Raw genomic sequence first — 22,258 nt, 5'->3', positions numbered from 1 at the left:
TCCTTGACCATAAAACTGCTCCCCAAAATTCCCTATTATATCCAGGTCTGTGTCCTCATCTTATTCAAAACATTTTGAAAGACATTTTTTTCATATGAAGGCCACACTATTAACTTGTCCTCCCCAACTAATGACGAGGATGCTCAGGTTACTTAACAAGCACAGCTGAGTCGCCTTTGGTAGGAGGCAACTATGCTAAATTATACCAGCAGAGAAACTGGCCAAAATACAAGTTAATTTCTTCATTTAGGGTTTCTTACTGTGCTTTGATTTATCTGTGTCTTATCTTCTGGAGTTTCAGCTGTAAAGGGCAAGAATTGTCTTTATCACGGTACTGAATACCACTGCTATGTTCTCAGTTCTTTCAAGCCAGTAAATAATGAGATACTCAAGAAATTCTTAGCGGGTGTTGTGTTTTAATACCTTATCTGATTTCAGTGGGAGGTTTACCTGACTAAGGTCTTCTGGGATGCCTCCACAAAGCAGAATAATTTCTTGTTCCCCCTACCAGGTAACAAATGACAGCTTAATACATCAATCTGTCATCACATAGTTACGTATTATCCATAGCCAAAAGCCCCTAATAATAAATTCTAATCTCTTTAGGATGATAAAGTAGAAAACTAATGTGAACCTATTGCAAATAAAACTGAATTCCCTAAAAAGCAAGGCCTCTTTATACCTTAATAACACAATGGTCTTTCCAGCTGTCAGCCTAGACACTCAGTACCACGAGGTATCGCATACTTTATTCTGTTCTAACAAACCTGTTAATAAAATGAGCCCTACAGCTGTGGGAGTGAGGATTGTGGCGTGGGAAAACATTACGTCTAGTTCTGCGTGGAAAGTGAAGCTGCACTATTATGGCCAAGGGCAGAATTGCAGTTGTTTTGTGAAGAAGCAGCTGAGCATGCATTTTGAAGTGCAACCCTTGTTTTTGCTAACAGGTGAGAGTTTAATTCCATTGATTGGACAAAAATAGAGGCACTGCAGCAAAACCTGACTCTTTGTTCCCAGTTCTGCAGTAACCATTGCCAGGTATGCAGAAGAGGAAGATTTAGCACATCCTGTTAAGGAATCTGGGAATTAGCTGCCTGAAGGAGAGGCACGTCCCTTCCCTGTACAGTGAATGGTGGTGTGATATGCCAAAGGGTTTTTTAATTATCTGATATAACTTCAGGGATGTAGCATTACTGGGTAACAGCCCACAGGCCATCCTATGAAGGACGCTAGATGTGATGTTCACACTGGCCCACAGTCTTTCCTTGTCCTATTTATTTTTTCCTTTTCTAGGAGCACCTGGTCTGTTTTATTGTCACGACCCAGTGGTACCTTGTGACATGGACACCCAAAAATCCACTACAAATGTTCCATCACAACTTATCATGATGCAGTGTGATGTAAGTTATGGGTTGTCTTGATAGTAGAGAATACTACCCTTGTCTGGCAGAAAAGAGTTTGTCTGAGGGCTGGCTACCTGAAAAATAGATAGGGCTAGCTAAAACCCAAAGAGCTATTTGCCAGATGTGAATGGAGCGAAACCTCTTGTGATCTACTCTGCAGAATGTGGTGCACATCTGATACTTCCCTTAGTATGCAGGAGGAAGAGTGTCTGCCAAAAGGCAGGGAAAGCACATGCCACCATCTCTTTATTTCCCAGATCTCTTCATCGCTTGTGCTAATTTAAATTTTCTCTTTTATCCTGAGTAAGTGTTGAGCTTTGTTGACACCAAACTTACATTTCATTACATTTTGTGATAATTGGGCTGCTGGTAATTTGAAGGTTGATTAGTTTTTTGTTACCTGTGATTACAAACAGGCACTCTTAAATGTTTCTTTAGTGCCAATCTGCTGCTCTAGTCAAGAATAATTTAGGTACTTTCGCTTGTAATTGAAAGTAACCACTGATGGACAGGTAATCTAGCTGATGGATGGACCTAATACATGTTCTCTCCTGGTAGATGGTACCAACAAATAAAGGTCCATGCACTGCTTGCAGTGGCAGGGCTTTTTAGTTCAGTTAATTACTATTTGTGGTCAATCATTTACATACAACCAGCACATATAGTCTCCATTGACCTGTAAGAGGGGTGATAGTTATTTTGCATAGCATACTGCTCCCTTTAATCCCTGGGCTCTTGACAGAAGACACAGTCTCGTTTCTGATCTTCTCCCAGTTCAATCTGAATGGTGATGGAGTGGAAGCTGTAGTGCTCAAACAGGGCTTCAGTAATATCTCTCAAAATCTTCTGGCTGTCCGCTGCATCTGCTATAGATAGCAAGAGGAAAATAATCAAAATGCATATGATATAGTACTTTAAAGAAGAGTAAGTGTTTACTGACAGAAACTATTCGCAAAATTCCAACAAGAAGTTTGTTTTGAGAAGTGTTTCTTGTCCTTTTTATCCTCCTTTCAGGAACCTGCATGTCAGCAAAAGTTTGTTCATTCAAATGTGGTCGGAATATGCAATTTTGGCAAGACCTGAGCTAAGAGTAATCACCAAAGAAATTCAGTTTGGCAGAAGACTGGAGGAAAGCAGGAATACTTAATAAAGATTAGTTCATCCAGTCAAGGAGTAGCAACAGTGCCAAGTGATTCAGGTGGCTGATAGACCCACTCTTTTTGGGAAGTGGGGACTCCATGGGGGACTTTGCCTCTGAACCTGTTCTTGGCCAAATGCAGGTGGAATTTTTTCCTTAAATAAACCTTAACATGTACAAAGCAAACAGATAAACAAGAAAATTGATCTGGGTAGGGGACAATTTGTCAACAGGGATAAAGACTACATTTAAAAAAAATATTTTTAAAGATGAACTGTTCTCCTGGAGTTACCTCTACACTCCAAGCTATGTTTTAAAGATTGTTTTACAGCCGGAGATGCATCAGGAATTTGCATTGACAAATCCGCTCCAAAATCTATTTGATATTGTGAGAAAAATCCAGCCTGGGTCTAATTCTTCTGATTTATTTAAAATATCTTACAGTTTACTTCCTTGCTCCACAACCTCTGCAGTTTTCAAGTTTTGGGCTAAGTAGAGGTCCCTGTTGTTTTGGCAAGATTTCTGGGAGGAGGATTTGAGAGCTTTTGTTGTTGTTGTTGTTATTTTTCTAACAAAATGATGACATTTGTTTTAACAAGCAACAGATATACAGTCAGTTGTATCCCAATCAGCAGAGACTGACCTTTACTAGGCAGCAGCTGAATACTTACTCCCTGTTTACAGAAATTTACTGACCTGTAGCAACATGAGCAGATAGAATAGTTTGATTCATTGTCAGAGACCAAAGATGAAGGTTGTGAACAGACTCCACTTTCTCAACTGCTAAAATTCTTGCTTTCACGGCATCATAAGCAAATCCTTTTGATGTTCCTTAAAAGGAGAAAGTGGTGGGAAGAAAATATTTTGAAGAGATAGGAATGATGATCGTTAGAGGGAAATGCATCCTGAACCTTTATTCAGTTAGCTGTATAATTTTTATAAAATACTCAATGCTTCGGAAAGCCTGCCTATTTCAGAGTTCACTGTAAAATTTAATCCTATCCCTTGTTTTGTACTTCTCCGTGGAAGAATGAGACTCATGCATGTCTTAGGAGATGCTCTGAGGGTCCAGTTTACATAGGGAAGTGAGATGTTTAGCCAGATCATGTCCTAGTTTTGCACCAACATCTTCTGTAAGTGCAGATTTTATGGCATCACCTGAGCACCTCTGAGGGCTTCTGTCCTCAATACATTTACACAATAGAGAAGCATCTGTTTAGCACAGAGGGAAAGACAAACATAAAAATAAAAATGGTTTGACTCAGGAATCTTAGATGAGATTAGATCCCAGGTCTAGTTATTGAGTAGGTCAGAGATTGTTTTCCTAGATGAGCCTTCTTAGAAAAGATGATGATGACCCTCATTCAGAGAGAGGACAATTGTGATAGGGTGCGTTGCAAAATGAAATTCAGAGTTTAATCTAAATCCAAATTTGACCAAGGAATTTAACTACAGATATTCCCTGGAGTGAGACCTGGGAGTTTGGCAATACACCTCTATGCCCACATGAACAGCAATGCTCATCGTGCTTCACTTGGATCAGTAAACTGAAGAATATTTTTAATGCCACCAATTAGGAAGTATAATAATGATAAGCATAGTATTGATTAATTTTGTCTTTCATACCATAACTGATAATTATTTGTAATCGTTAATTACCTCAGTGTTGTTATGCTTTGTCCTATCTGTTTATTACAAGAATGGCATGCTATACGGAGTACTGACTTAGTAGAATATGATGCTGACATGCACGTGCTCGTTAGAGAAACTATGGATAGTCAGTGCCTGCATGACAGAGTCAGTCGCAGGGGCTGTGGGGCTGACACCCCGGGACAGACTGGATGCATGGGGTAAAAGCCACTTCCAATACCAGCTCCAACATCCAATTTCTCTTTAGAAAATTCTGGGCAGAATATACTACTTTGAAGGCAGGAGTCTGGCTTCAGAGACCTCCCCAGAAGGACAGCGTAAAGGGGCTTGCTGCAGAAGGGAACAGAGCATTGCCAATTTTGGCATGTCAGCACTGCTTACAGAAGCTGGGAATCACTGCTCTGAGAAAGAGACCCCTGAGTGTCAGGGGCTGCCAGGCCTTCCTAGTAGTTTGATTTTTTTCAGTCATCAAGAGATCCTCTGATTTTTTGGCACCCAAGATAAAGCCAGTTGCTGCACTCTGTCTAGGTACACTTCTACACAAGTGTATCTCTATCTCACAATCACTGAAAGCAAACCAACCCTAGAATGAAGCTTTACTGTAAAACTATATTGGAAATTTTCTTTCTTGAAACAGAAGTAGGTGCAAAGAGAGAAGTAAATAGCCACAGAGACAGTCACACTGAGTAACTCATATCCATTCAAAACCTAAACTGTTAGAGCTACTTTTCCCTTTAATCCTTATGTCTTCATAGCTGAGAAAGAGGTTGCATTATATTATTCAGTGTAAGGAAGGCAAAAACATGCATCTATGACTGCTCAAGTCATTTGGCCTTGCAAATCAAATGTTCAGGCCCATAGCTGACAGGATTAAATATTGCTAAGCCTAGTTCTTGTTGCTGATGATGTGCTGAGAATTGTCTATTCCCTTGCACCTGAACATGACTGGAAAGCTCCATCAGCTTGCTGTTCTGGACTGGCATAACTTAAAATCTTTTCAACTTCTGCCTCTTGCACTCATCTTATTTCACAGACACAGTTCAAAGCACAGTCTTTTTCTTTTCTTTGGTTTTTTTTTGGCAAAGACTTGTATTTCACATGGGTAAAGGGATTACACAATCAACAAAGTGAGTAGACATCTCATATGCCAAATGGGTGATAAAAAGCAATGTTACACATGCGACAAACAAAAGCAACTTAGTTTTAGGAACACGTAGGGAGTTCATTAGCAAAACACCAGTACACAGATTTTTATGAAAACTGGCATATGTATAAATCTTCTAGTGCAATGTTAGAAAACAGTTTTGATTAAAATTGTAATTAGGTTTAAAGTATGATCAGAATTATGAGAATATTGGAAACTGATACAGAAGTGTGCTATTATACTTTTGTCAGCGAGTATAAGTGTTATGGAGAAAGAGAGAGAAAAAAACCAAAATATAACTATTGATTCTGGAATCAGGTCCTACCTTCCATTAACACAATCAAAATATCCCTTAAAATGGTGATGGTGGTTGCCAAAACAAAGATGGAAAACACAAATGTGCAGATTGGGTCAGCTATTTTGTATTCTGGCTAGAAAAATACGAACACATCACTTTGTTAATTTCATTATTGTTGGTTATTGCCATTTTTAATTAGTTAATCTCAAAGAATAATATATTCCATTCATCTAGTACAGAATGAGTGCTGACCTCCTTTGCCAGTTAGGGAGCCTCAGCACAGGGAATGAAGGTGCTACAGACGAAGAAAGGGAGAGACACCGAAGCATCCTCCTTGCAGTTGAAACACCCAGAAGCAAGTGTTACACTCTCAACAGTCATTTCAATTCCCAAGAATAAGTATAATTGTCTTCGACTAAATTACAATGTATATCATTAAGACGGAGAAAATCTTTACATAGTACCTAGTGTCACAATGCTATGAAAATAACTGTTCTCCTTAATTGCAAGGAAGGCGAGTGATCTAATAAAACTAACCTTAAAGAAGATGATAAGAGCGCTAATTAGCACACTAATACTCTGGAATAGATCTCCGATGGCGTGCACAAAGGCTGCCCGCAGACTGGCATTGCTCAGAGCTGCCTTTTCCGGAGGGGCCGACACGTGTTCCCTGGCTTGTGCCCCATGGCTGTGCCCGTGGCCGGTCTGGTGCAGAATCAGGCTTAGTCTGCAAGAGATGTAAAGCTGCAAATCTCAGTGGGGTTACTGCATCTCTGAAAGCAGTGATGTCACACGTCATCAATCCTCTCACTTCTGAATGCTGAACAGTAAAATCAGACACATTAGGTAAAAATACAGAGTGGCTAAGCAGATAATTCCTAGGTGATTCAGTATTTTTTCTACAAACAAGAAAGTCAGTGAACAGGGGAATTAATGAGGCCTCATTTTCTATAGAGTTCTTGAATGTTCTGCCATCTAATAAAAAGTGAGATGGAGATTAATCTTTTCCTGGAGTTTGTGCATTTATAATTTCCCTTCCCAGTGTGGCAGCTAACAGAAAGTAGGAAAGCAACCGCAGCCTTCAATGAGAAGCAGGATCTCTTTTCTCTAACCCTTTCCATATTCTCATGAAACTCATAAACGCTTAATGGTTTTGAGGCCAATATCCCTCTATTGTTTTTTATTGAAATGCAGCAGCAGGTTCAAGGTTCAAAAGTTGTATGGAGAGGAAAACAAAGTAACTTACAGGATGTTGGCGAGCACGGCACAAGCAGAGGTAATGAGCATCACTGTAGCATCAATATCATAATCAGGGTGTAGCAGCCTCATGCTAGCCAAATATGTCAACACACCAGTCACCATCCAAATGATTATCATAGATATCAAAGCCCCCAGAATTTCTAGGAGTTAAAAAAAATCTGATTTTAACAGGAGTCATAACAGAAACGCAAGAGATTTTAAGGGATTGATGGTACTGGTTCCAGGTTTGTGAGCTTTACAGCCAGCAGAGTTACTTCTTGTGTATTGGCAGCCTTGATGCTCACAAAGAATGGGCCAAAACCCGTTCTGGGCATAGCAAATCCAGTGGCTGCCCAGGGCAGCTCTATGCATGTGGTGGCCTAACCCTGTTCTACCTGCTCCTACTTTTGTGCCCATTCCAGTGTTGAGTTCATGTGGCATTTGGAGAAATTGGAGAGATTAAAAAGATCATTTGGGGAATTTTGGGAGGAGCAAAAGGAGTTGTAAAGGTAAGGAAGGATAAAAGAGCAATTCTTTTACACCTGTGGTTTGAAGGCCCCAGGAACCAGCCCTCCTCCCCCAACAAGATTATCTCGGTCACGGGAGCAGAGCTTGGAGGGAAGGAGAGCGGCACGGCTCACCCAAAGGCCCTGGCAGACATAATCCCCCTCCAACAGCCTCTCTTGTTTCTGCACACCTCTTGTCACTTCACACTTCAGAAAGGCAGTGACAGCCCCCAGCGAGGTCCTGCCAGCAAAACCTCTCCTTCCTCTCTCCTGGGACTCATCCTGCCAATGCCACAAAATCATTTTTGTGCCACCAGTGGTGATGAGGACAAAAGAAGTTATTTTTTCCCTGGGGCAGCAAAATTTAATTTCGTCTCTATTGGCTCTGAGTTGGGCTCAAATAAATCCAGTCCCCAAGGCCACCTTTTATTGCACTGCCATAGGCGAGGTCCGGGGTTGTTCGTATGAACGTGCAGCATGTTTTTAATAGGATGTGGGACTAGTAATTGCCATGTGACTTGAATGGGTAAATGTGGCACTTTATGAGCACAACTGAGACAATACCAAGGAAAATGAAAGTTCCCTTTCACAGTGAAGTGAAAGGCCGTAGACAGCCAGAAAGAGCAAAGCACTCGCACAGACCTCCACTGTCAGTTCCTGAAAGCAGTTGAAACTCAGCTTATGATTTTGAATATATTTTTGTGAGGCTCACACATTTTGCAGCAGTCCAGGCTCCAGATGCTTATCAAAATAACCATTTTGTCTAAAACTGACAAATAACGAATGAAAGGGCACTGACAGGGAAATCTAGTTTTGCTTAAAAGTAGGTAGAGAGAAGCTAACATAAAGCATGGTGTTTATATTTTGTGATAAACCTGGTGGGTTTATTTTCTGCAAGTTACAGGTTGAAATGCTGCAGACCTGGCCCAACGGAAGGTGGTGATGGCTATGGTATCATTGCCATGAAAGGAGACAAGAGCTATCACGAGCACCTGCATGAATGTCTGTGTGCATGTGTGCATATACTCCACAATATCTGCAGACCTGTGATGGACACTGGCATGTTTTCCAGTCCCTGGCTATGATGACTTCCCTTTCCCATTCCACATGTTCATACTGTGATATATTTGCTACCTGCTCGGTGCCACCCGAAAGTTAGCTGCTTGGTGGGAGGTTTGGAGGCAAGCCACAGCGAGAAGAGGCTGATCAGGAAGCTTGTCAGGTCCACCAGGATGTGTGCCGCGTCGGTGATCACCGCCAGGCTGCCGGCAATCTGCCCACCTGTGTGAAACACGCGTCCGTATCATGGCTCTGGCCAGAAGTTGGAGTTGACCAGATCAAATGCGAGACCTGCTTTGCTGTGAATCAAAGGGAACATTCCATTTTCAGTGATCATACACGACTCAACACTCTTCAAAGTTAGTTTCATTTGTACCTCATGCATGCAGTGAAAGATATGCATTAATAGAAAGAAATAAGCTGAATTTCTTTGCCTGACAGAGAGAGAGAGAGTCCTCAGGACAATAGGAGTTGTGATACATTAGTGCTGTGGTTATACTAGTCTTGGACTGGTTTACTGTAACTATTTTAATATCAAATTTCTTGGTGAAAAGCAGTATTAGGGATCACATTTCCAGTATCCTCCCACTATCTCTTCACAGATTGCTAATATTTTTATGTATGTGTAAATATTCAGACTCTTAGCTTATGGGATTAATTTCCTATTTGTTATAAGAAAATATGCATGTTCTTCCTGAGTTTTGGTGTTATAGGAAAATATGCATGTTCTTCCTGAGTTTTGGATGGCTGGATGCCCGACGTTTTATTTGTCACAGGCAACTAAAACAGGAGTAAAAGGAAAGGTCCCAGCAGAAGAGCGGTGACAAACAACCAGCCATTTTGGTGAGGGCATAGAGAAAAATGTTCTGTTTGCAGGACTAATCTATCATTTTGCATCTGTAATGCATGATTTAATTTTGCTGCTAGTGCTGGAAAAATGTGGCCGAATGTCATTTTACTTTGGGGGGTTTTGGTTTCATGTGAATTCTGAAAAAAACCCAAGCCATTTTAGGTTATCTGAAACCACATTTCTTTTACCCAGTAAAGCCAAATATCATTATTTTGCCAAATTCTTCTAACCATGTCTCAGGGCTAAAGGCAAATCCAAAGAAACTAAAAGATTGCTCTAAACTACCCCAGCTGCTGGTGGCTGCAGGAGAAGACAAGGCTCACAGGCAGGAAGCTGTCCTGCCAACTTGTTTTAGCAGGGGAATCTTTTCATCAGAGTGGAAATGTAGAAAAATGGAAATGTGAAATAATAGAGCCAAATCACCTAGTTTCTGCGTTCGGCAATATATTTCCATCTTTCTTCAGTCATTTAATTAATTTCAGCTCACCTGTTTCTCCTGACCACAACCCATATGAGAATCAATGAATCCTGAAAAACTTCATAAAATGCCTCATTTATACCTTTGGCAAGATACCACTGCCAAAGGGGCATGTAGACACATCTTTTGTTTCTTTTTAGATGGAAAGTCTTCATGCCAGCAGGATGGACTGTCTGTTTAATTTCCTCCCATATGCAGATTTTAGATTAGAATACCTAATACTGTATGGTTTGTCCCTGCAGGAGAACGCATATTGCACATATAGGGCATATATTATTTTTTTTCTGCTGCCTCCCTATACATCCCATTTACAGCTGCCTGAAAGTTGCTTCCCAAAAGGGAGCAGACATGACTGCAGAATTTGTGGGCATCTCATTCCTTGCAGTAAAATGAAAAATTCAGCAGAAAGGGGATTTCCCAGAACATGAGCAGGTGTAAATGCACATACACTTTTTGGTCATGACACAGCTCCTAGACGTTCACTGTTTGCAGGGTAGCTGTTTCCCAAGTGAGAAGCAATTTTGCATAGCAGGGGGAAGCAGGCTTGTCTGGCAGTGCACAGATGTTAGCAACCAAGGCATCAGCTACCTTTCAGCAAATAAACATGTAGAGCACAAGCTGCCTGGAAAACCCTATTGCATTTTAGATACTGTATTTCCATGTTCTGTGGGACAGCATTACAAAAGCTTGCTTCTAGCCTGCCATCTTTGAAAAATGTTGGCAAATTATTATTTTATGTATTGCTGGCATAACTAATGCCTTGAGAGAGTTTCTGAGATCTCAATCTGCTTATCTTAGCAACCTGGTCAAGCCTTTATATTCCTTTTTGACATGATGACACATGCCAGGTTTTGTCTCTCTTTCTAGTGCCCAAATGGAAATAAAGTACTTTGAAATCCACATTTGGTCCTTAGTCACTAAAAACCCTTGGAAAGCATTTTTATATTAGGGCTGTACATAGGGTGTCATTGGTTTGACTGATATCTCCAAATCGATGGAGATTGTGATGGATCTGCATTAGAAGAACAGAAGATAATTGTCTTTCGGAGACAGGTGGTGTATCAGGCCTAGCCAACGGTGCCCCTTTTGGGAGAGCAGTAAGGGCCAGCGCAGATGGTTTGAGCAAAAATATCACGGGAAAGATCTAGGGATTCAAAGAAGCACAACTTTTCAACCTCTTTGAGAGTGATGCAGCTTTGTTTCTTCTGTTTAGTGTAATAATGCCCATGGAAGCTGTTTGCCCTTAAGAGGAGAAGGAAGGAGAACATGTTATTTATTTTCAAGAGTAAAGCCTGTGTAATAGTTACAGGCTTTTATTGCTTTGTATCAATACTCCCAACAAGTGGCCTTTATGACTTACTATTAGCCACAATGGATGTTTATAGCTTTGTATACCACAAAGCAGTAGAAACTGTCAGTCACTCAATAGTCAATCATCAGGCACAGGCTGTCTAGCCTAACGATTAAAAAAATTAAATGTATGGTTCATAATTACAAAAATCTCCATAGACTGCTGTCTGTAACTGCAGTTAATAACTGGTTTGTCAAAGTTTAATGGTCTGAAGCAAAATGGTCTTCAAGCCTGTTACTTAAGCTGTCACTGCAAAAAAGCTGTATGATTCATTAAGCAAAATGAAACATTTAGTTAACATATCATCTGTCCTTCCAATTATCCTCTAGCATTGCCGCATTCACCAGACTTAAGCCTACTGATTATATGGTTTTGTTAATAATGCATTACTTCTGGCACTGGAAATTACTGCATGGAGATTAGTGGTATGCACCGGTTTTCATGGGGAAGTGCACGTGACCTACAAACAAAGGGGCTTCACGCGGATGAAGCGTGTGGGAGGGAAGAGTTGGAGAAGTCCCTGCTGGGTTTGGCAGCCAGGGGAGAAGGCAGAAATGCAGCAGCTCTTTCATTGCCTCCACTTCTCACCTGTGGGGAAGACAAAGCCTTTCTATTTCATTTTCATGGGGCTCCAGAGATGCTGAAGCAGGGAAAACATGGATTTCAGAGGCCTTCCTGGCTGATTTTTTGTTACATCCCCTGGGGCACATGTGGCGAAAGCCCGTGGGGTTCCTCATGCCTTACCTTACCTCACCTCACCGCGGAGAAGGGGAAATTAAAGAGCCAGGAACTATCAGGTGGGTATAAATACCACAGAAGCCATGCAGAGAGCAGATCGGTGGGACAAAATGAAAGCTAATGCTCTATGAGCGAGCCAAAAACTTGTGTTGGATATTGTAGGATAGGTCCTACAAAGAAGCAAATGGTAATTAGACGGGGGAATAATCTTCCATTGATCCAGAGACACACCAGCAGGCCAGTTTAAAAGATAAATGTGCCCTGTTATAAACACATTGACTTAACTGAAGAAAAGCAGATGGTGAATCTGGCCCTGGATTTCCCTGGATTTTGTAAAGACTGTTGCATTTAATATCAGATCCTGCTGCTAGCAGCCTTCATCAGTGCTGAGGTCTCATTGGCCTGGATAAACATGTAAAATCTTTTAATCTTTTCCAAAAAATGTAAACCAATTTATTAGGAACCTTTTGTGGCATGATGCTAAGACATGCTAGCCACTTTTAGCCGAGCTTAAGGAAGACCTGCACGAACAGTTTAGAACCATTAACTGATCCTTGTATTCCTACCCAGATGCAATCCTTAAATGAATATATGAAAATATTTTGATAATTTCACTTTAAAAAACCCCCACAATTCTTTTAAAGACTGGGGAGAGAGTTATTTTATCACAGGTGGGTTCATCTCGGTGCACCATGGGTCACTGCACTCAGAGTAGGTGCAAAAGGGCATGAGTATGGCTGTGCTGGGCACCACACCGAGCTCTCTGAGCAAACATACTCCCCTGTAATCTCAGCAGCCATGAAGAAGATGCAAATTACTGATGCTACACAGAGCTTCCTCCTGGCTTGATGCTGCTCCCTTTTTCTGTTCTCGTAGGCCTGTGAGTAGTCGTGACAGTGATACGCTGGATTAGCTTCAGTATCTTCTGCTTCCTGCTGCTGCCTCTCTTCATTTAAATTCTTCTGATGCCGGCTCATCCTTCGGGATTGAAAGAAACAGAAGGTTAAAAAAGAAAAACCCTGGTTATTTGGGCGTCTAGCCCTGCAGTCTCAGAAACTATGTAATTAATGCTTTCGAAGGATAAAAGCAACGTTGGGACCAGCGGAGCAGCTCATAGAAGAGGCTTGCTCGCACATGCAGGGCTCTGCAGGAGGGAGCTGCACATGAAATGACTGCTCTGGCTGTGTTTCCCAGCTCTTTGGGCTCTCCTACATCATTTAGCAGTTTATGAAACACAGGGTGACTTTCTTAGGCTGTGTATTTTATGCACACCGTGTGATTTTCAAAAAGTCATACCTCATGCAAATAGTAACCAAATTCAGCATAGCATGGAGACGATTCTATGGAAAATTTCAGTTTTTTATTCCCAACAGCTTTGTCAGGAAGACTATTAAAAAAAAAATCTTCTTTTTCTCAAATATAGTTCACTAAAGATACTTCTCTCTTTGCATGCAGAACTATTTTATCTCAAATTTCCACATACGTACAAAAACTGTCAATCTTCCAGCAGGGCCTGAGCATAGAAAATATTAGCCCAAAAGTTTCTAAGGCACTTAAAAAATCGAAGAAATCAATTCTCCATAGTATGCTGATCCCTTTGTGCCACTGATTTCATAGAAAGGCAAGAAGTTCAGCAGAAGTGGCTCTGAGCATTGCTCCATCACAGGATGATTTCCCAGCCAAATCTGCTCTGCCACAGAACCTCAGTGCTGTCCTTCTCAGGGCTCCTGCATAGGCAGTATGGGATGGGGGTAGAGAGGTCCAGGGCCAAGCACATTGCATTGCACCTGCAGGAGCTCCTGGATGACCATGACATCTGGTGCTTTCACTAGAGCAGCCCAGAGACTCCCCCAGGGGAGGCCCCAAGGCGGTTTGGTAAGCAAGGACATTCCCTCCTCCTTATCTCTCAACTGAGAAGAGCCCAAATGGCAAAAAAAAACCCCTAAACCCTGTCCTAGGAGACTCGACTGAAAACCATTATGTTTCTCCAGATACAACGTTTGTTGCCACAGCCGCTCCTAATGTGATAGTCCCGTTGGTAAAACATCCCCTGCCGTGTACTGAGACTTTTGGGAGCGCACTGTGGCATCAAAAGGTGAATTCTGCCCAGGTGCACATATGTAACATCCATATAACCACGCATTAACAGCTATTTGAGGTCTGTTTGTGCAGGGCCATAGTCCACAAGCCTGTCTGGGAACACAGCAAACTCCACTGCTGTTTCTGAGTCTGAAATCAGCCTGGGGGCATGACGTGGGGTTAGCTGTCCCCAGTAATAACAGCCTCTTTTCCTCATTCTGACTAAGGACTTTCCTTTGGGACCAGGAAGAGTTGTTTCTTCAGTTGAGTGAAGGAGACCTGTGCTCGGGGAGGTACATGAATCTCGGCAACTTTCTGTAGCATTTCTGCACTGTTTATGGAAGTGTCAAGATGCCTAAAATCTCGCTGGAAAGAAATCATGCCAGTGGCAGCCAATCTGCAGCAGTTGGTGTCAAGAAAAAAAATTGCACTGAAGTCATAAGCTTTCTCCAGCTGCCTTTTTGGGCAGCCTGAGAGGGCTGTATCTGCTCAGCGGGCCAGAAGTCCTGCCAGGTGCCCCGCAGCCTGCACCCCACCAATGGGCCAGAGGCAAAGGCAGCCACAGAGCTGCGGATGCCTCGGCCCCTCGTTGTGTTCATCAGCACCGCGGAGGTACTGGTGGAAGGAGAAGAGCTGACCCACCTTGGCAGTCAAGCCCTGCAACTGTAGATAATCAGCGTGGATCTGGTTTCGTAAATATTATTGAGAAGTTCCAAGGATGCAACATGTTCCCCTGAGTCAGCTTGTTTCCCGGCCAGGTTAGCATGTGGTCTCTGTTTGCTCACGGGTTCCCACTGTACGTGAGGAGCTTGCGTGAAAGAGCAACTGGTCAGATTTAATGCCTGATGCCTGGAGACAGTGAGTTTTCTTAGCCCTTTTGTCAGTGTTTTCCTTTATTTTCCTCACAACAACAAATAAATGGGAGCTGGACCGTCCGGGGAATGCGCTGCCCATCTGGCAGCCGGGGTACCTGCTAGCCAGTCCTTCTCCAGTCCTTTAGTTTTACATTCATCAGGCTCCTCATGTGCACTGTGTCACTTATCTACAATATTTTCCTGATTAATTAGACTCAGAAGGTACCACAAATTGATTCCTTCCAGATGGCTGAATAAAATACTCTAGTTCTCTCACTGTCCCCTGGAGATCAGGGCATGCAAGTTTTTCTTTCTCATGATCCCTCTCTGGAGTTAACTTCCAATGCTTTTCTATAGTTTGCATGTAAAATTAATTTCCCTTTAACTCAATTTTCATCAGCTGGCATTGAACATTAAAATCATCTTAACGACATGAGTCATGATCAGCTCAACAGCCTGTCAGGGCAGGGATGCCAAAATTATCCCTGCAGATTTCTGAGCCACCAAATCCATTCCTTGCTGTTAACAAAATAGGTCGCTTTGTGATCCCCCTCCCTTTTTTAATCTTCAAGTCTCTCCATCAGCTAACAAAACCTCAGAGTACCACTGAGGGGTGGGAAGGCACTGTTCACAGATCTTGTTGAACAGATGCAAAAGCAAACAGAGACAGCGTAAACCCACAATTGTCACATTTTTCTGTCTAAAGGGTACTTAAATAAAAGTGTCCCGCTTGTCAGAGGTGGCAAGCATTTGCTGCTCTCTTTGAACTTGCAGAGCAGCATCTGGCCCCATGAGTCAGGAAGACTCCTGCCAGCTCCCGTGCATAACCATTATTTTTTTCTTCCAAGAGCAGCCTGCCACTAATTAAAAGAATCTAAGAGACAGTTTTATAAATGTGTAAATCAAAAGCTTAAGGTGCAGAGATCAGCTCTGTCAAACCATAAACCCCTTCTGAGTGTGTTAGAGCAAGATGTAGCTTTGAGCATCACATCTCTGCACCAGCACACTGCAAGCAGAGTCCCAGATTACAAAATCATCTTTTCTCCATTTCAAATTCTCTTTCCTTTGTAAAAAAGATAGTTGGGGGAATGTCACAGAAAGGCTCCTACTGAGTCATGCCCGGAAGGGGGGAAGGAGAAAATTTTGATACGTATTACAGATTCCACACAAATCATTAGCAAGAGCTTTTGATTACAACTTCCTTTTGTTTGTTTTCACTTGATCTGTTGGGTGCCTTGATCTGCAGGCTGATGGGAATAATTGCCGTCCTCCTAGACCATTATGAAATCCCCAGTCAAAAGAGCAAAATGTGGAATCACTGCACTTCCCACAGGAGATCATCTCCTTCACAAGGGAAAATAGCAATTTTTTCGTGCCTGAAAGGATAATGAAACTGCCTTCAGAGAAAAATTTATCAAAGCCGTAGTCACCTCCCTTATGCTGGCACCACTCCGATTTCAACTGATGTACCAATCCTGAATATTTCCAAGTCATTTAAGACCCTGTTTATAACCAGGCTGTCCAGATTCTCCTTTTCCTTATTGTGGGCACAAAACAAAGGCAAATATTTATATATTTGCATATATTTAGATGTCTAGTAGATGGGAATTTGTCCTATGGTTATTTTATTTAGTCTCATTTTTGAGGGCCTAGCCATGTATGCATAAATGTATCGTCAATAAAGTTTCTTCTGCATAACAGTATAACAATAGCTGCATGGAGTTAGACCAAAGGTGCATGTAGTCAAGTATCCAAACTCCGTCATGAGCATGAGGGAATAAGTAAGGACAAAGTACCAGAAAGGAACATGTCCAGAGCGGTACTGCTCCCCGGTTGCACAAACCCGTCTGACTTGAAAGTATTGAGTCCCACGATTTAATTATGATTTGTGTAAAAATAATGCATCCTTTGTTAGTCTTAAGCTGTCTGCCCGATATTTTAATTAGTTCTTGTACTGTTAAAAATAATGAGTGACCATTCCCTGTTTACCTTCATCACATCATTCATGATTTTATGTATCATTGTTATACCCCGAACTATCAATTTTCTGAGCTGGTGCCCTAGTTATTTAATTTCTGTTTCATACCTCTTACTACCTCGGTTCTAATTTTCTTTCTGAGATGAAGTGGGCACAATTGAAGTGGGCATAATGGAGATAGCATATGGCCAGTACTGGGCAGGCACAGTCCTTTCTACAGGGTCCTCATAGCACCTAACATGAGGGCAAAAACAATGGGATGGGTTTTGCTGAGTCCCCTAAGATACTGCGTGCTCCAGGGGCCAGCTGGCAAGCCAGTACAAAGGAGATATAACCACAGGGCCCACAGCTAAAACCCTTCAGAAGTCACAAGAAGCACCTAAAGTTTTCCTAAGCATTGACTTCTGCAAAGCACAAGGAGTGGTGCAAAGCCTTTATTTGATTAGGGTTCTTTGATCCCATAAGAGTTTTCATATCGCCTGCAGGAAGGCAGAAAAAGAAGAAAATATTCCCTATAAGCTTGTTATAGAAAATCAATCTCCACTTGAAGAAATCATCTCCCAGGCTCACTTCAAGCTTTTTGCCTACTGGTAGGAGCCTGGTAGACAAGAATTACAAGCCTAAGGCTTCACTGATAGAGAGGAATAACTACAGGTCATGTTAGTGCCCTGTGTTAAAAACTTTTACAGGAAGACAAGCCCTAAGGCTTTTACATATCTTTCCTGCTTTCAGCATTACCCCCTTTTTTTTTCTTTTTTTTTTTCTTTTTTTTTTTCTTTTTTTCATTTTGTCTCAGAGACAAAATAAAACCAAAAAGCTTGAGCCTAGAAGCCTTGAGTTTCACTTGTGTGATGGTATTCAAAATCCCACTATAATGACATATAAAGAACATGATCAGAAATCCATGCTGGATCAAGCCAAAATCTAGTTCACAGCATAGCTGGTACAATCTGATGCAAATCCTCTGATTTATGAAGTGAGATATTGAATATTTCTGGTCAATGTTACACTGATCTATTGTCAGCAAGAAATAAAATCATCTGGCCTGCCTTCATTCATGGAAACTTCAGGAATTTGGTCGAGACATTCCCTAGTCTTTGATAAAGGTTATCTAGATCACTAAATAGGTGGTAACAAATAGAAAATAACATAACAAATGATTAATCATCTGAAGAATTTATCCTCTCCCACCACCACCATTGATTGTGAAAAGACCATAGAAAACTATCTTAGACACCTAATTCAGACCTAAGTTAAAGAGAGATGATATGAATCTCACTTGACATGCCTTGCAGACAACATTTTTGCATAAGGCAGGAGGTTCTGAGTGCTCAGCTTCGGACTCTGTTACGATTATGGTTCATACCCTTCCTGCAGGCTGGTGAGAAGTGGTGTCCTATCCTGGGACCAGTCTGTGTAACATCTTTGTCCATGACCTGGAGGAGGAGGTGGAGTTCACCCTGATCAAGTTGGCAGATGATGCTAAGCCGAGGGTGCAGCTGATACATTGGAGCACAAGGCTGCCGTAGACAGGTTGCAGGAAGGGGCCAACAGGAGACGTATGAAATTCAACAAGAATGAATGCAAAGTCCTGCACCTGCAACAGACTTCTGAGACATCTGGAATATTGTGTCCAGTTTTGGAGTCCCCAGCACAGGAAAGATCAACAAACTGGCACAGGTTCAGCAGAGGGCCACCAGGATGGTTGAGGGCTGGAGCGCTTGCCCTGAGGGAACTGGACTTGTCCAGCCTAGAGAAGAGATGGCTTCAGGGGCACCTAACAGCAACCTGCCAATATTTTTGAGGAGGTTGTTGAGAGGATGGAGCTTTATTGCTGTGCATGGAGGGAAGATGAGGACAATGGTCACAAACTGAAACAAGAGAGGTTCAGACTGAACTTGAATACAAGAAAAATACAGAATACTTGAATACAAGAAAAAAAATTGGCTGTGAGGATAATTCAGTATTGCAGCAGATTGCCCAGCTAGGTCATGCAGTCTCCATCCTGAGAGATTTTTTTCGAGACTAGACCAGATAAAGCCCTGAGCATCCTTGTTTGATCTCTCAGCCGACCCCGCTTTGGGCAGGAGGTGGGACCAGAGACCTCCTGAGGTCCTTTCCAACCTGAATTATCCTACAAGCCTACAGCTGACCTGATTTTCACAGAGCTCAGCTAAAGCCCACCCCCTTGTAAGCATTTCAAGTTCAGCATGGGAGACTTCAATGCATCCAGACCCGCTAGTGACTACAGACTGGCTTGGCATGTACAAAACACTCTCTCCCACAGCCTTATGTTCAGGGAACGGGGCCTGTATTCAGACTTCCTACTCACATGGTTAAGATAAAAACAGTTTTGTTCCCTGTGTATTGTAATAATGGCATTTATTAAAAAGAAAGAGGCTGGGGGATGGCAAAGAAATAGGCAATCTGTGTGCATAATAAATTCTGTTGAAAGCATTAGAGCTGTTCATTAAGCCTACAAAGAGGGAATGGAAAAATGTGGTAATTTATACCAAAGGCTAAGATGAGCTTATTGCTACTGATCGGCTTAAGTCACCTGAAGCTGTGCGTGCAGCCGGTCTGTGCAAGCCCGAGCCCAGCAGGCTGCATCCCCACCGCCACGCTGGCTCCGGCCCCCGGGCTGGCACCCCGGGTCGCTGGGCTGCGAGGGGGAGCAGGGCAAGGGCTTCCCCTGAGCTGCCAGCTCCTCCGAATGGGAGGGAACCCTGGCGCTCAGCCCCTGTTTCTGGTTATTGCTGGAACGGAGTAATTAAGTCATGCAGTGAATCAAGCTTCACCTGGCAAGGAAAGCCGAGAGGAGGTGCAGCGCAAAAGCCACAGCCTGGACGACCAGTCCTCCTCCTCCTCCTCCTGGGGAGCTGTGCTACCACTGCCATAACCCCGCCATCTCAGGACCTCTGCTATGGAGCCCTCCTGGGACTGGCCCTCAGGCTCTGGGACTGTTGGGAATATCTGCAGCGATCAGCCCAACGATTGCAATTGTTGCAGTGATTTGCCCCAATTAACTTCAATCCTAAACTAAGAAATAATTATCAGAAAGAAATCGAATCCTCCAGAAGGTGAGCCAGCTCTTAGATGGGAGGATCAGCTGCTGGGGGTTACTGGCCCTGATGTGCACCCTGCCCCTCTTCTCACTGGCGATATTCCCTCTTCCTGGTAATCCAGGGAAACCGAGGGCTTGCCCAGGAGGCAGCCTCGCAGCTACCCCTGTCTCAGGGCACCCCTTCCCGCACTGTGTAAAGGCTTCATCCAGAGATGTCCTTGTGTCCAGAGCTGGCAAAGGGCCAAAGGACCGCAACCACTGAAGCTGTGCCCACAAAATTGCAAGCTATCAAAAAAGCTCTGAGATTCTTCAGTAACTAAAATGAACTGCAGAATTATATGGGATCTTTTAAAAATATAAATATTACCACAAAAGTAATTTTGGACAGTGCCATGTATATTTATGGAGCCTTGTAATAATATTTAAATAATAACCCAGACACTCAAATGACTAAAATATGATGGCAGTGACCCCGGTATAAGAACATGGAGAGACAGATTTCCATTTGAACTGACAGTGTTTACGCCAAGTTTCTGTCCCACACGTTTTAGGAGAGCCAAGCAATAAATAACCTGAAAACCAATGAGATAATGGAAATGTCAAGAGGTGCTAAGCTGTAACTGAGCAGCTATTTTCTTTTAAAAATACTTGCTGGTCTGAGTCAAGAGGAAGAATGAAAATAAGTTCAACTGCAAAACCATTTTGTGATAGATATTTATACTCATTTTTTAACCCAAGCTACAGCATATGTTTTCAGAGGGTCTTTCCTCACTCAAGCAAGCATTTACTCACAGGACCTCTGGCACACGGGAGGTGTATCAGCTTCAAGTCTGATAGGCTATCAACATGAATAAAGCTTTGCAGGATCAAGTCCTTAACAGCATCACATTTCTTTCACACCAAATAGATTATTTAGACATTCAAGCATGAAGGAGCCTTGAATCAAACATGGTGTCAATAGCACTATTATAATTCAGCCTAAAATTGCAGCATAATCCATGAGGTTTTGCATCCTACAATAAATCTACTAAGCTTATAAACTACATAGCAGGAGACACTTGCTTCAACAGTAGATTGGTTCAATCCATCACAGATGCAGACACGTCAGGCTACTGTCTAGTAAATGCATCAAATATTTAATAAGAAAGTTTGGAAAGGAAAAAAATCAAACAAAACATTTGGAAAGTAGTGAAAGATGGTCCCTGTACCCACTGTGAAACTCCCCGTACTTTGACTTCAGCGGTCCATCGGCCGGTCGGTGATCTCTTATTGCTCTCAAAGACAAAGCAAGGGCAGTGAAGGAAACAGAGCTGTGTTACCTGTCTAGGGCCAAGGAGTACTTCTTGGTGTCTCTCTCGCTCACAAGGCAAGCTCTTTCAAGACCCTTTTTGGCAGCCATCAGGAAAGTCGGTGGGGTTTTGCTTTTTCCCCCCTTAAACTCTCCTTTCTCTGTTGGAAGTGGATGTGGGCAAAAACGTCCTCCCAACTTACGCAGAAGTCTCTGCCAAACGTTTTGAAATGAAAAGATTTTAATAATCTTCTCAATAAACCCACTGCGAGAGAAAGCTGCTTTCCTAGTGCTGGTGGCGTCACTAACGTGCCAAACAGCAACTTGCTGAGCGGGTCAGATTGGGGGTTTTGGGCCTCCCTCTCTTTTTTTTCTTTCCCCCCCCATGTTTGATGCTGTGATAGGCTCTTTGGTCACGCGGCGGGTGCGTGCTCTCCCACTCGCTGGCTCGGGGTCAAGCGCAGCCGTGCGCACACCGACCTGCACGCAGGCGCACTGAACGGGAGAAGGAAAGTGATTAAAACAGCCCGATTTGCCTGGAAACAGGCAAACCACTGTTTGCCTTTCTGCTTCCTCGGCTTGGGAGGAAAGTACACCTCCCTCACCCTGCTTGGTGCAAGAACCTTTAATCTCAGCGATCGCTCTAAAGACTTATTTCCACCCCTGGCACGTTCACTCCTAATGGTTCAAAACAGAAGAGACTGCTTATTATTGCTGTTTGCAACACAGGTTATTGAAATCTTCATTTCACCAGGAAGGACTGCGGGTTGTTATTTCTGCTTTATTCAGTTTGTTAGTTCTGTCGACAGCCGTGGTCCCTGGAGGGGAGGAGAAGACCTCCAGCCTCACCTCTCTCGCAGCCTGGCCTCAGACACGCTCTTCGGTGCTAATGGGAAATTTTGCACTGGCGCTGTCTGTGTTTTACCGTATTCTCAGCAGAAGCAGGCCGTGATTGAGATCCCTACCCGTGCACTGCCTTTGCAGGAGAGATTAGAAATAGTCAGTGAGCAAATGCGGGGTGCTGCATTTAAATTCTGCAGCCTTTTTTTTACCATGGGTAGCCTAATATGTATATGATGAGCTGGGATCTTCCCTCCTTTCCCCCAGCTTGCAGAACACACAGTCTGTCTGAGATTCATGG

The 22,258-nt window shown here is 42.8% G+C and overlaps 1 protein-coding gene across 1 annotated transcript; it reads right to left on the bottom strand.

Annotated features, from left to right (window-relative positions):
• Window positions 1-2,123: 2,123 nt before the first annotated feature.
• Window positions 2,124-21,228, bottom strand: SLC30A8 (solute carrier family 30 member 8). The gene is made up of 8 exons (XM_075495763.1): window positions 21,149-21,228; window positions 12,628-12,832; window positions 8,513-8,651; window positions 6,880-7,033; window positions 6,171-6,360; window positions 5,661-5,766; window positions 3,238-3,372; window positions 2,124-2,269 (listed from the first exon to the last, which is right to left on the bottom strand). The coding sequence occupies exons 1-8, from the start codon at window positions 21,226-21,228 to the stop codon at window positions 2,124-2,126; spliced, it is 1,155 nt and encodes a 384-aa protein (XP_075351878.1).
• Window positions 21,229-22,258: the final 1,030 nt, after the last annotated feature.

Source organism: Mycteria americana, chromosome 2, assembly GCF_035582795.1.
Source record: "Mycteria americana isolate JAX WOST 10 ecotype Jacksonville Zoo and Gardens chromosome 2, USCA_MyAme_1.0, whole genome shotgun sequence".
Taxonomy (NCBI): domain Eukaryota; kingdom Metazoa; phylum Chordata; class Aves; order Ciconiiformes; family Ciconiidae; genus Mycteria; species Mycteria americana.
This window is presented reverse-complemented; position numbering and strand designations above follow the sequence as displayed.